General features: G+C 40.3%; 1 protein-coding gene across 5 annotated transcripts in view; it reads right to left on the bottom strand.

Annotated features, from left to right (window-relative positions):
* The window catches only part of gigyf1a (GRB10 interacting GYF protein 1a), a 150,901-nt gene that overhangs the window by 55,466 nt on the left and 79,582 nt on the right, over positions 1 to 15,853 (bottom strand). For all 5 annotated transcript variants that reach the window (XM_051925119.1, XM_051925122.1, XM_051925120.1 and 2 more), the window contains exon 16: positions 11,951 to 12,051. In XM_051925119.1, the coding sequence (XP_051781079.1) occupies positions 11,951 to 12,051 (101 nt within the window). The remainder of the gene's footprint in view (positions 1 to 11,950; positions 12,052 to 15,853) is intronic.

The following is a 15,853-nucleotide window of genomic DNA, read 5'->3' as shown; positions in this document are numbered from 1 at the left end:
CTTCCCCTTCAGAGAGGTGACATTCCACGTCCCAAGAGCCAGCTTCTGTAGCCGAGGATCGGACCGCCAAGGTCCCCGCCTTCGGCCACCACCCAACTCACACTGCACCCGACCTCCTTGGCCCCTCCCATAGGTGGTGAGCCCATGGGAAGGGGGACCCACGTTGCCTCTTCGGGCTGTGCCCGGCCGAGCCCCATGGGTGCAGGCCTGGCCACCAGGCGCTCGCCATCGAGCCCCACCTTCAGGCCTGGCTCCGGAGTGGGGCCCCGGTGACCCGCGTCCGGGCAAGGGAAAACGCCGTCCAAAATTGTTTTTCTTCATAGGAGGTTTGTTTAACCGCTCTTTGTCTCATCCCTCACCTAGGACCAGTTTGCCTTGGGTGGCCCTACCAGGGGCATAAAGCCCCGGACAACAGAGCTCCTAGGATCATTGGGACACGCAAACCCCTCCACCACGATAAGGTGACGGTTAAAGGAGGGGCATCCTGTGGGGGGTACTCCGAGAGTATGGGGTACCGGCCCCCCTGATAAGGGCTGTTCAGTCCCTGTACGATCGGTGCCAGAGCTTGGTCCGCATTGCCGGCAGTAAGTCGAACCCGTTTCCAGTGAGAGTTGGACTCTGCCAGGGCTGCCCTTTGTCACCGATTCTGTTCATAACTTTTATAGACAGAATTTCTAGGCGCAGCCAGGGGGTTGAGGGGGTCCGGTTTGGTGGGCTCAGGATTGGGTCACTGCTTTTTGCAGATGATGTTGTCCTGTTTGCTTCATCAGGCCGTGATCTTTAGCTCTCTCTGGATCGGTTCGCAGCCGAGTGTGAAGCGGCTGGGATGAGAATCAGCACCTCCAAATCTGAGACCATGATCCTCAGCCGGAAAAGGGTGGAGTGCCCTCTCAGGGTTGGTAGCGAGATCCTACCCCAAGTGGAGGAGTTCAAGTATCTCGGGGTCTTGTTCACGAGTGAGGGAAGAATGGAGCGTGAGATCGACAGGCGGATCGGTGCGGCATCCGCAGTAATGCGGGCGCTGCATCGGTCTGTCGTGGTGAAAAAGGAGCTGAGCCACAAGGTGAAGCTCTCAATTTACCAGTCGATCTATGTTCCTACCCTCACCTATGGTCATGAGCTATGGGTAGTGACCGAAAGAACGAGATCGCGAATACAAGCGGCTGAAATGAGCTTCCTCCGCAGGGTGTCTGGGCTTTCCCTTAAAGATAGGGTGAAAAGCTCAGTCATCCGGGAGGGGCTCAGAGTAGAGCCGCTGCTCCTCCGCATCGAGAGGAGTCAGATGAGGTGGCTCGGGCATCTGATCAGGATGCCTCCTGGACGCCTCCCTGGTGAGGTGTTCCGGGCACGTCCAACCGGGAGGAGGCCCCGGGGAAGACCCAGGACACGCTGGAGGGACTATGTCTCTCGACTGGCCTGGGAACGCCTTGGGATTCTCCCGGAAGAGCTAGAAGAAGTGGCCGGGGAGAGGGAAGTCTGGGCATCTCTGCTCAAGCTTCTGCCCCCGCGACCCGACCTCGGATAAGCGGGAGACAATGGATGGATGGATGGATGATTGGGTGGTTGGTTTTGTTCTTAGTAACTGTAGGAGGATTTTAACTTTGTCATTGTTTAGCACTCTTCTTCATTAGTATTTTTTATAATCTGATCTTAAATTATTAAATAGGTAAACATGTATAGTCTATTTTATGTATAAGCCTAATACTTAACTGTCCTATTGATTTTGTATCATTCATTCCACTTAGGTTTTTAGCTGCACCCCTCAGTTTAAAAAAAAAAAAAAAAAAAAACAAAGGTTGTGTTATACTGCAGTAAAGGCATTACTTTTTTTCTTGTTACATATTTGTTTATGAATGCTAGTGCAGCGCAATGTATTTAAATTGATTTAGGTAAATTTGAGTGTTGTTGACCACTATAGGTAACCTACTGCAGCTGTTACAATATAGCAAAAAGGTCAAAGCTCAACTGCATTGCATTGAAAAGTAAATTGCATAATTATAACCAGCTCTAATACAGTAAACACTACTGTACTCCTTCAAACCTGGCCTAATAAAAAAGTGCTACACACTACTACATTTTGTCACACAACATATCTTCTTGCATTTTAACTAAGCACCAGGGGCAAACAAAATAAAAAACTATGTAATAAAGTGGTTTAAAGCCTAAATTTGCACATGGAAAAAAAAAACAAACAAAAAAAAAAAACGTACAGCAATCCCTCCTCGATCACGGGGTTTGCATTTCAGAACCCCCTACGAATGGTGAAAATCCGCGAAGTAAAAACCATATGTTCATATGGTTATTTTTATATATTTTAAGCCCTTATAAACTCTCCCACACTCTTATTTCCCGCACAGTTATACAGCATAAACCCTTTGTATTCTCTTAGATATTAGGTAAGGTTTGTTGAAATTATGTATGTAAACACACTGTTTATATACAGTAAAACCTAAATATTATTTTAAAGATATCGAGCGTCTCCGATATCACATATGTTTCTGCCATTACGATAGACAGGCAACCAGCAATAAATACGTACAATGCAAGAAAAACTGTATACAGTACAGTAAAATGTGTGTACAGTGACACTAAACGTACGTACATGTACTAAGCACTGTATGTAGAAAATTAATTATGGTTACTCACCAACAATGACACGACGACTTGTCCGATAGTGATGAGTTTAATTTTACTGTACAACAAAGGAGAGCGTTACAGCTCTTCTAAAGGAGCCTCTTCAGGCGACTGTGTAGCACCGCCATTGCTCTTCTTCTGGCAGTCTTCAATCCAAATCCCTAAAGCAGACTCCGTCCGGACTACCGCCTTATTACGTCCACTTACAACTCATTTTGCATCCTGGTTAATGGACACTGCGGCCGTAGAGCTTATATTCATTTCCTCCTTATTAAATAAAAAGAATCGTGGACTCATTGATGCCGTAATAGCGTCCTACAACGGTGTAGCTGTTTCCTTCAACATATCCAAAACTTTTACCTTTTCGGCAATCGTTAGAATCTTCTGTTGGTGCTTGGGCACGGCCCCTGAAGGAGGAGCAGATCGATTTGGAGCCATAACGAAGGCCATGACTATGCACAAAGATAAATACAAAAGAGCACAAAAGTTAACTCTTTACACAGCGACACACGTTGATGCTGAATGAGCGAGACAAGATTTCCTAGTTAACGCAGCGGAATCAAATTTGGAACTCCGTCGCTGAACCAATCAGCACACAGGAACTTAATGCGTGCTCTGATTGGGTAGCTTCTCAGCCATCCGCCAATAGCGTCTCTTGTATGAAATCAACTGGGCAAACCAACTGAGGAAGCATGTACCAGAAGTAAAAAGACCCATTGTCTGCAGAAACCCGCAGAGCAGCAAAAAATCTGCGTTATATATTTAGATATGCTTACATATAAATTCCGCGATAGAGTGAAGCCGCAAAAGTCAAAGCGCGATGTGGCGAGGGATTACTGTACTAGAAATTATGAGTGGAATGTTGTATGGTAAGCAAAATGTTAGCTGAATATGGCAGTTACATTTTCTGGATTCTGAAACACTTTCAAACTGCAAAAGTTAAAAAGTGCCTTTAAAAAGTTGGTAGTGCTATAATGGAGAATGGCTAAAAATTAACAAAGAAACTCCCATTTCAGTCTTAACTGACACCAGAGAGAGAGTTCATTTCTGCAACGGTTATTTGTAATCTCTGTGTGGAAATACAGATGAGCTTTTTGTTTTTTCACATTGATTTACAGGTACTATTACTCCATTTTTGGAAGATGCTTTTAAAAAAAAAAAAAAAGAAAAAAGATTCCTAACAATTAGTACAATGTCACCCAATTCTATGAAAAATACTTGATACTATTTTATTGAAGGCAGGATCCAAAGTCTTGACAATGAAAGAGACATTGGCGAGTGTTTTAGAAGCTGTGTTTCCACTGCAGTTATGCATGAAATAGAAGCTATACTTCTGAAAGTCGACAAAACAGAAATGCGAATGGTCTGCGTTTCCACTGAGACTCAGTGATTTTATGCAAATAAATGTTTTCTCACCTTAAATTAAAAATGACAACTAATTTGATAGATGATGGTTCTGTTATTTCAGTTGTGTCAACAATCGCCATGTTTGGTTTTTAATCAGAGATGATGAGAGTGAGTTATTACATTAAAGGGAAGGCAACCTCTCTATACTTGGCAGAGGAAACATATTAGGGTTTTCCTTGAAATCGTCCACAGTGATTTAACTGAGAAGCTTTGTGTACAAAATTTTTAGGATGACCAGCTCAAGATTCATGGAATTATGCAAAGCATTAGGCCCTCTTGTGGCCCATACCATAGCATACACGTGGGAGCCAGTTTAACTGAGAAGAACATAGCTATCACACTTTATAAACTGGCTACCTGTGTGGAGTATGGGGTTGATGGCAAGACTTTTGATGCAAGTAAAACCACTGTTGACAAGTGTGTATATGGGGTGTTCCAGGCAATATGCTCAAAACTAATTAGGCAATACATCACTTTACCTGATGTGGAAGAACAACAACATTTTTCACAGTGCAATTATGAGACACACAAAACACCTCAGGTTTATGGTGCAATCAACTGCTCACCTATTCGTACACCAGGTGATTTGTATCAGGATTATGTTAACAGGAAATGTTGGACATCTATTGTTCTACAGGCAGTCACGGATGACAGAGTAATGGGGACTTTTGTGTTGGGTCACCTGGTATAGTGCACATGATGCTGCTATATTCACCACATTCACAGGATACTGCTGTATTCACCACATCACATTTGCACAGGTATTTCAAAATGTACATCATGTCATGTGGCCTGTATGCAAAAAAATGTGTTTCCATTGCAGTTTTGCAAATTATTGCTTTGTTGAATCACCTGAAAAAACCACCTCAAGCAAGCGTATAAATTTTTTTTTTCTGTAAATCATGTCTTTCCCATTACCATTTTTTTGTTTCGAAACTTCAAAATGTGCACTAAGGAGGTTAATGGAAACACAGCTAGAGAAACCAAATTTCCCATTATCAAAACTTGCAGCAGTAGCTACAGGCAGACGTCCAGTGATGGCCATCACTGCAATTCTCCTTCTAGCACTGTGATCGTCATCAGACCGATTGACAACGTTCGACTCTAATCTCACCTTCAAATAACCCGCAAGGTTCACATAATTTTGCCACTCACAGATAAGTAATACTTGGTAATTTTTCTCAATATATTAATGATTAAGTATTATACTTTTGTCTCATTTGTTTAGCTGGGTTCTCTATATCTACCATTCTGGACTTGAGTGAAAATCTGATGATGTTTTCAGTCATATTTATGCAGGAATATGGAAAATTCTGAGGCGTTCACTAACTTTCAAGCACCACCGTAACTGCATTATAAAAATAATAAAAACTCATTACAAGTAGCCACAATCATCAAATGGTAGCTTGCATGCGTATTTTTTATGGCTACAAGTCATCTTCCTCTAACCTTTAATTTTTTAGTTATGTTAATAAGGTATGATCTGTAAATAAAAGGCAGTTACATACACACATATACATTATAAATATAGAAATATGCATTGTGCAGATAGTTTGCAAGGGACAGGTGCTCACTTTAGGATAACAAGACAAGTAATTCTACAGCAGGTGAATTTCAGTATGGGATTGTAGGTATCATGCCTATTATGTAAGTTAAACCAAGCAGAATTTTTAAAACCTTGCTGCTCTATCAAGTAAAAAAAAGGCTTTCACTAGTTACTGTTACATGCATCCTAAGCTGAATTACTTTGGAAAAAGTTCACAAAAGTTTAAAAAAATAACCTGAATGATGTATTCAATACAAAAACAAAACTTATTAATGTAGTACTTAAAATAACCACATTGACCAGACATTCATGTGGCTCAGTTTGTAACTGATACACATGGTAGATCACTGATATGATTTAATTGCGATAGTAGAAGCGCATAATTACTGAGGCACATACACTCACCGGTCACTTTATTAGGTACACTTTGCTAGTACCGGCTTGGACCTCCCTTTTGTTTTCAGAAATGCCATAATTCTTCATGGCATAGATTCAACAAGGTGCTAGAAACTTTCCTCAGGGATTTTGGTCCACATTGACACGATATCCTCACACAGTTGATGCAGATTTGTTGGCTACACATCCATGATGCAAATCTCCCATTCCACCACATCCCAAAGATGCTCTATTAGATTGAGATCTGGTGACTGTGGAGGCCATTTGAGTACAGTCAGCTCATTATCATGATCAAGAAACCAGTTTGAGATGATTTGAGCTTTGTGACATGATGTGTTATTCTGTCAGAAGTAGCCATCAAAAGATGGGTACACTGCAGTCATAAAGGGATGGACGTGGTCAACAACAACTCAGGTAGGCTGTGGCATTTAAACGATGCTCAACTGATACTAAGGGGCCCAAAGTGTGCCAAGAATATATCCGCCACACCATTACACCACCACCACCCTCAACTTTTGATACAAGGCAGGACAGATCCATGCTTTCATGTTGTTGACGCCAAATTCTGACCCTACCATCCAAATGTCACAGCAGAAATCCAGACTCATCAGACCAGGCAACATTTTTCCAATCTTCTATTGTCCAATTTTGGTGAGCCTATGCAAACTATAACCTCTATTGCCTGTTCTTAGCGGACAGGAGTGGTACCTGGAGTGGTCTCTCAGTTTTACTTAACAGGTAGAAAGTTCTGTTAGTTGTGGTGATTGTACTTTGGAGATCCATTATATTGTATTTGGTGTACCATAAGGATCTATTCCAGGTCCACTGCCTTTTTCGATCTACATACTTCCCTTAGATCAGACTATCTCAAAGCTAGTTACCACAGCTATGCAGATGACACACAGCTGTATTTATTGATAGCACCTGATGATCCTGACATTCATAGCCCTCTGATCCAGTCTTACTTGTATTTCTGAATGAATGAGTAGTAACTTTCTCAAACTAAATAAGAAAACCGAAATCTTATCTATTGGCAAACATGGATATAGCAAGGCATATCAGAAATCAGGCCGGGGAGCATGCACTGGTACAGCGCGTTGCCACACCCACCACAGCTTGAGATCCTGGTTGGTAACCCCCTACACAGATACATGATCCAGTTCCACACCCCAGAAATTACCCTCTATCTGCCGCAGCCAGGTGTTATGTGGGTGTCCCCATGGCCTGGTCTGTCATTGTAAATTTTCCAGGAGATTCAGTTTCACCAGCTTTTTGTATTCTCATCAAAGTCTTCATTGTTGGTAAAGTGCAGATATTTTATAATCTATATTACTAAACCACAGTTTAATTTATGCACGGCGGACGCACCGAAGCGCATGCGCACTGCGCCGCGGCGCCCTAGCGTCAAACGCAGCGGCTTCCCAGAGTCAGTAGGTGGCACCCAAACAACACAACCTGTAAACTACACCTGCTCTAATCCACTGTGCCAGCAGTCAGTGTGGCATATTTGGATCACATGACGGTAATTCAGTATTAAAAGTAACTTCAATTATGATTCCTAACAGTAAACGACGTCTACCTAACGACACGGCCACAGAACAACAAAGACGAGACCGCATAGATAAAAACAATAAACGGAGGCTCCTACAACGCGCTTCAGACACACCAGAAGCAAAAACCAGGCCCGTAGTTCCCAGAGTCAGTGCGTGGCGCCCAAACACCACGACCTGTAAACTACACCTGCTCTAATCCACTGTGCCAGCAGTCAGTGTGTGTAAGTTGGAGTATGCTTCCTAACAGTAAACGACTTCTACCTAACGACACAGCCACAGAACAACAAAGACAAGACCGCATGGATAAAAACAATACACAGAGGCTAGGAGTCACGGCTCCAAATGGAAGGAGCTCAACGATTAGTAATACAAACACGAGCCCGTATGGCTACGACCTGTAAACGAGCCCGTATGGTTAAAAACAATGAACGAAGGCACCCACACAAAGAAACCGCTTTAGTACAAATATGTTTATTTAATTAAATGAAAACTTTACCATGGCTACGACCTGTGAACTAAACCTGAGATAAAGCGTGCACGCCAGGTTGTACAGCCGCCCGAACGCGACCGCCCACACCACCGCACCGGAGCCGCCGCCATGGTCACATCAGCGCGTGAATCCGCCGCTGTCAGCAAACGAGTTCTCGCTAACGACACATCTATAGAAAAACAAAAAAGAGACTGCAAGAATAAAAACAATAAACGAAGGCGCCTACAACGCGCTTCTGAAACACCAGAACCAGATGAGTCACAGCTCCAAAAAGAAACCGCTTTAGTACAAATATGTTTATTAAATTAAATGAACTTTCCCCGGACGCACCCACCCTCCATGATATTTCATCCCTCCAAGTATCGGAGGGAACAGAAAGTGATTGCCATTCTTGGATTTGCGATTCTTTCGAGAATCGCGGGCTTGCTGGTTAGTGAAAACCTGCACTCAGACATAATTTCTCCAAAGAATGGCAGCACTAACAGCACTTTTGCAGCCTGAATGCTTCTCGTTTCCAAGCTTACGCAAGACGCATCTGTACAACTGCTTGAGTGACACTCGGGACTAATGCTTTTAAAACAGTTTTCACAGTATGAGTAATGCTTGGGTCTAACACTAAGGAGGATAAAGCAGAAATGACAAATCAGGCAAAGTACAGTGCATCCAGAAAGTATTCACAGTGCATCACTTTTTCCACATTTTGTTATGTTACAGCCTTATTCCAAAATGGATTAAATTCATGTTTCCCTCAAAATTCTACACACAACACCCCAGAATGACAACGTGAAAAAAGTTTACTTGAGGTTTTTGCAAATTTATTAAAAATAAAAAAACTGAGAAATCACGTGTACATAAGTATTCACAGCCTTTGCTCAATACTTTGTCAATGCACCTTGAGCAGCAATTACAGCCTCAAGTCTTTTTGAATATGATGCCACAAGCTTGGCACACCTATCCTTGACCAGTTTCGCCCATTCCTCTTTGCAGCACCTCTCAAGCTCCATCAGGTTGGATGGGAAGCGTCGGTGCACAGCCATCTTAAGATCTCTCCAGAGATGTTCAATCGGATTCAAGTCTGGGCTCTGGCTGGGCCACTCAAGGACATTCACAGAGTTGTCCTGAAGCCACTCCTTTGATATCTTGGCTGTGTGCTTAGGGTCATTGTCCTGCTGAAAGATGAACTGTCGCCCCAGTCTGAGGTCAAGAGCGCTCTGGAGCAGGTTTTCATCCAGGATGTCTCTGTACATTGCTGCAGTCATCTTTCCCTTTATCCTGACTAGTCTCCCAGTCCCTGCCACTGAAAAACATCCCCACAGCATGATGCTGCCACCACCATGCTTCACTGTAGGGATGTGCCATGTGCCTTTTACTAAGGAGTGGCTTCCGTCTGGCCACTCTACCATACAGGCCTGATTGGTGGATTGCTGCAGAGATGGTTGTCCTTCTGGAAGGTTCTCTTCTCTCCACAGAGGACCTCTAGAGCTCTGACAGAGTGACAATCGGGTTCTTGGTCACCTCCCTGACTAAGGCCCTTCTCCCCTGATCGCTCAGTTTAGATGGCCGGCCAGCTCTAGGAAGAGTCCTGGTGGTTTCGAACTTCTTCCACTTACGGATGATGGAGGCCACTGTGCTCATTGGGACCTTCAAAAGCAGCAGAAATATTTCTGTAACCTTCCCCAAATTTGTGCCTTGAGACAATCCTGTCTCAGAGGTCTACAGACAATTCCTTTGACTTCATGCTTGGTTTGTGCTCTGACATGAACTGTCAATTGTGGGACCTTATATAGACAGGTGTGTGCCTTTCCAAATCATGTCCAATCAACTGAATTTACCACAGGTGGACTCCAATTAAGCTGCAGAAACATCTCAAGGATGATCAGGGGAAACAGGATGCACCTGAGCTCAATTTTGAGCTGCATGGCAAAGGCTATGAATACTTATTTACATGTGCTCTCTCAATTTTTTTATTTTTAATAAATTTGCAAAAACCTCAAGTAAACTTTTTTCACATTGTCATTATGGGGTGTTGTGTGTAGAATTTTGAGGAAAAAAATTAATTTAATCCATTTTGTAATAAGGCTGTAACATAACAAAATGTGGAAAAAGTGATGCACTGTGAATACTTTCCGGATGCACTGTAAATATCAGACAAACTTGATTTGGCAAATGTGTTCTTACAAAAGCAGCTTTAAAGATTTGGCGTAAATGAAAAAAAAAATCCTGAAAAATCTTGGCCAATTTATGTGTTACTAAGCTTATAATTTTTTAATTTCATTTTTTAAATTAATTTATATAGTATTTATTTTTGGTTACTAAGCAGAAAATGCCTGTGAATAAAATTAACACATGCATATGATAAGATTATTAAGGTAATCAGTCCTATTCTTTATAAACACTACACTGAAATCTTCACAAGCCAATAAAATTCAGCCACTACTTTTAAAACTGAATTGAAAAGCATGGTTGGACTAGCAATGCACAGAGATCACTTCCTCTGTAAGAATTTGGCACCAGTTCAAATCTAATTGATGACTTCTGATATAAAGTGTATCCTGCCTTCGAGATCTCAGACACTGCAGAAATAGGCTCCAAAGCAAATGAAAACTTCATGAAATTATATAATTTATCTTTTGACAACTCCTCGAGGACTTTCCCTAATCTGATGTGGCCAGTTATTCATTAGCTGTGTGTTGTCTAACTTAAACTTAAAAGATTTGAGATCTATTCTCATTTTCTATTTATACTTTGTTTTTTTATGGCTTTGTTTCTTTAACCCTTAAACTGACGGAACCGGCTATACTCGGTTCCCAATGTAATTTGCCAGCACACCAGAGCCGAGTATGTTTGGCAACGTAAATTCGTTGGAACGCCGCAACCGACTATTGTTGTTTCTTAGTGTAATTCGCCAGCATGCTGGAGCAGAGTATATTCGGCGACAAACAATAATTGAATGCCGCAACCGGCTATATTCGATTCCCAGTGCAATTTGCCAGCATGCCGGAGCTGATCAGTCCATGCCATACATTCGTTGAGCAGCCAGCTCATGACCACTGCTGCCCCCTAGCGAATCAGCATCACTGTTCCTGGGATTCAGCATCTGCACTAGACTAGCCTGCAAGCATCAATGTTGGCCTCTGTGTGAGTTCATGATTTACTGAATTTCATCAATGGCGTCAGTTCCACCTTGTACATATAATAACAGATTGTTGCAGTAGCTTTTTTTAATAGTTTTTACAGTTCATTGGCAGTGTGTAAAATGATCAGTATTGCAGTAACTGTGATGCTCTTTGCATGAAACAAATGTGTTCCATTAAAATTTCACTTTTTCTTGGTGAATTGGGACATTTTCGTAAAAAGTGCAGCAAAAAAGTATTTGGCGTCCAGGGGTGCATTAACCCCCAAGAATGTGGCAGTTTAAGCGTTAAGTGGGAGAAATGCAACTTGGTCTAAGCCAGTATTTCTCAACCACTGTGTCTCAAGTTGCTATTGCTTATAATGGTACTGGGTCACCACTCTGACAATATTGCTCATTCCCCTACAGCACTTTGGCTATTGTGCTCCCACAACCCCACCACACCCCCTTTGATGATCATGCTCTATACACCAAGTTGTGTTAACTGACATGGTGTGGCAATGAGATCAGCAACTAGAGTTGGAAAAGTATGATATACCCAATGACTAGAAGACACAAAATGTGACACTGGCTTTAGACTAAGTGTAAACTGGAAAGGAAAACTTTGATTAGTGTTATTTTTAATATAAAATCTTCTAAAAACAAATCTACCAAAAAGTTGCGGAGGGTTTGGGGTGAGCAGTGGGACACACAAATCACTGCACAATACTAGCGAGACAAAAATTTAGAAACGCAGCTAGTAACTTGGATTTACACAAACTGAGGCACAGTGTGATCTAAACAACCTCTACCTGTTAATGAGCTGGAACAGCTGCTGCTGTTGGAGCTGCTGGTAGAGGGCAGCAGCGGCAAGCTCCTGCTGTTTCTTCAGCCTCTCCTGGTCCATGTTACCCTGCAAAAACACCAATGAAAATAAACTCAGTTCACTTTATCATATCTTAATAAAACCAAAAGTGGATGTCTTATCATAGCTGGGCTTGAGCCCACTTGAATTTAACCTAGGCAAATAAAGCACTAAGACTATGCTTCATTATCATGTGTTCATTTAAAAATGGGATTTTTTTTTTTTTTAAAAAACAAAAACGATCTTTGCCCACATTGAAGCTTTTGCATCGTGAAACATATGACATAGACCTTCACCTACATTGGGCCTGAACATATCAGCAGCAAACTCCTTTAAGAGATTGAGTATTAAAAAAAAAAATCAAAAACTGTAAAGCATACTTGGGACTCTAACAACATGTTTAAATAGAAAAAAAAAAATATTTAAGTAGCCACAGTGAATTGACCCCAGGTTACATTAATGCGCTGACTACAGTTGAAAGTGAATCTTCAGAACTAGCAATGGTCTTGTCATTAAATAAACCAAAGCAAAAGTGAAACACAAACAGAACAAAAAAATAAACAAAATATTGTGCTCTATTTTTAAATTCGAGTTGACTGATTGTAAGAAGGCCACATTAAGCAGAGCATACCTAGTTCCAAACAACATTTGTAAAACTAACAGGAATGGAAAACAAATAAATGTATGCACGTGTGCCTTCACTTTACAACATTGTGCTATTATGTCTCTCTGCATTCTATACCCATTCACTTCATTAAGCACCTTGTTATTAAAGTTGCTGTGGAATACACTGTTTCGTGCATAACAGATTAAGAGTTTAGGTAATAAACATTCATAAAAGACTGTCAACTGAGTTATGTACAACCTCATTTTCACAGGGCTCTTAATTTTTCATAATGGTAACACCAGCCATGGGATCAATCATACAACTGTAGTAACTAGTAGGCAATTTGATTCTTTAATGCATGTGTGCAGCATTCAAACTTAAACCACAAAGAAGAGGCATGCAAGTAAGCAGCACAACAAGCACTAAATCAGAAAAATGTTTTTCTTTCATAAAGGTTTACCAGTCAGGAAGTAAGCCACTGTAACAAGCAGCGTCCATTCAGTGAATGGCCACAAAATAACCACAAACTAATCAGAATGTAATCAAAGAATCGTTTTCAGAAAACCATGGTTATGCACACATCCATACTAAAACACCGACACTATGGTTTTAGCGTTTTTAAAAGCCTTGGTTTTCAGGAGTCAAAAATGACAGGGTAATGTGGACGAAAGGTGAATACATAGACAAATGCATGCATTTTAAATTAACATACATTAGTGTGAACAGGGCCTAAATGTTGGAACCAGATTTAATTGAACAGCAGCAATTACAACCAAGTAGTACACAATTCATAAAGCAAATTTAGTATGGGTTTTGGCCAAACCTCCACAATAAAAATAAGCAAAATGAACTATGTAAATGCAAGGTTATGTTGTTTTGAATTTCTACAGAATGGGAACAAGAAAGAAATGTACTAGACTGAATAACTGAGTAACTTTTGCCAATGCACATTTTATAAAGAGATGCAACATTATATGTTTTCAAAGATTCTGTAATGGAGTAACAGTTTTGCCCTGCTTAATTATTTGTTTGGAAATACCTGAATGCTTAAAGTGGACACAGTGCATCAAATATATTACAATATTTTTAATTATTTCAAGAAACAAATGGATTCAAGTTTAATTCAACATAGATGTATTCAGTATAGGTAAAAGGAACACTTTATAATTTAAAAAGTAAAAAATTAAGCAACCAATATTAATAAATAAAGCAAAATGTTACAATAACTAAAACAATTACTACTACTCATATTTTAGCCACTTGGGTGAACTTGCATCACAGTGTTCACATTTAAAAGTAAACAAGCAATTACTGTATATGAAATTCTCCAATAATTACAGATGTTGTTGCTGGAATCCTGAAACACTATGACACAGAATGGTAAAACCTTGTAAAAGGTTTAAGTAATGATGAAACCAGTTGTGCAATTTTGTAGCATACCATTGGCTTTAAATTACCTGACAAACATTAGGAAAGCAGAACACTTTCAAAAGCATGAAATACTTGGTTTAATTTATATAAAACTACCCTGATGCATTCAGGGAATCATAAATTAACAATAGGAGGTATGAAATATTAAAAAGTACAAAACAATCAATTAGATAAGCACTTGAACACAAACTTCTTGCAAAAGCCCATTATTAAAATGGGAATTGGTTTATAGTGTTAATAACAAAACACCTGCCTCTCAATTCACGCTAATAAAACAAATGAGATCGTCTTTCAGTTTATTTTACTTTCCTCAGTTTATCTCTATGAATTGCATTTTCCTGCTACTATGCTTATATCAAGTGAAATAAACCAGTTTAAGAAACTTAACAAAAATTATAAAAACACAAGTATTAAGGAAATACATCTTGCCTGAAGAAGGGGCCTGAGTTGCCTCGAAAGCTTACATATTGTAATCTTTTTAGTTAGCCAATAAAAGGTGTCATTTTGCTTGGCTTTTCTCTAAGGAAATAAAGTAAATGGTTATACGAGTACAAGCCACAAAATAGGTTATGGCAATTTAAAGATTCTTTAAATAAAAAAAAAAAAAAAAACACAACACACTCGTAACATTAATGTTTCACCAGGGTGGGGCAGAGTCTCTACCAGACACAGAGTTCTATCACTGAGCCTTCTTCAAAACTGGTTCTGTTCATCCCTGCCTTCCTCACCTCTGTCGCGGTTACATATTGAATCCTCCATTATGTACCCTTAATCTCCAGCATGGATTTGCTTTGCTCCATTGAAACCTAAATCTTCCCCTTGGTAATGTCTTCTTTGCCCTGCATATCTGATACAATGTTTGCACAGTTGTGAAATGGCACAAGTCCCTAAATTTAATAGTCATGGTCAGCTATGTGTTTACCCTTTTTGGTAGGCTTCAGTAGTAAATGCACTTGGTGATGTGTTTAATGATGCTGGGCTCTCATTCAATCTCTCCAGTCTTATTTTTCTCTTCCTTTCTCATCTTTTTTTACTTACAAATTCAGTTACTGATAAGAACAGCTGTGATATCTCTTGCCTGTACTTTGCCAAATTATCCTACTGAACCATATTCCATGGTGTCAACCTCTTTCTTGAAATCTTAATTATAAACAAACCAATTAAAATTTCTTCAGACTCTACCTTACTTCACTGTATGTACTATACAATCTGATAAATTTTGAAACCAATCTTCTGTCATGTTTGTGCCCTGTGCATGGAGAAATGACCCTAGGGCATATTCCAACTCTGTCCTATTTTTTTCTAACCTCCTGTAGTCATCCATAAACCTGTTGCCCCTTTCTAGTTATAGTTTATCCTGCCTCAATTGCAATTTGTACTAGATCTTAAAATATTTTTAGGTTTCAATTTGACAATAGCAGATTTTAACTCTTTACAAAAGGTTATCAATCAGAATGAGATCAAGACTCATTGATGACCAGTTTAACACAGCCATTTTTTTTGTTTTTAACCATTCTTCGCTGCTTCTGGATATGTGGATTGGCTCATTGACCAGCTGATGGAACCATGATGGTTGAACCAAATTTAGTTGTTCTGATTCTGATAATCCTCAGATTTCATAATTCCATTAATATATTCAATTACACCAGTGCAAAAGAAAACAAAACAGCCCTGTAACATTATGGAACATCCACCAAATTTAATTGCAGTGAGAGTGTTTTTCCTTATAATCTTTCTTTTCTCGCTAACAACAAGTCAGTATCCGATCTGTTCTAGGGGGGTTTACAGGTTAAGTAACAAAGGTTTCATGAA

The sequence above is a fragment of the Erpetoichthys calabaricus genome, chromosome 3, assembly GCF_900747795.2.
Source record: "Erpetoichthys calabaricus chromosome 3, fErpCal1.3, whole genome shotgun sequence".
NCBI classification, from domain to species: domain Eukaryota; kingdom Metazoa; phylum Chordata; class Cladistia; order Polypteriformes; family Polypteridae; genus Erpetoichthys; species Erpetoichthys calabaricus.
Note: the sequence above shows the minus strand (reverse complement) of the source record. Positions and strands in the feature narration are given on the sequence as shown.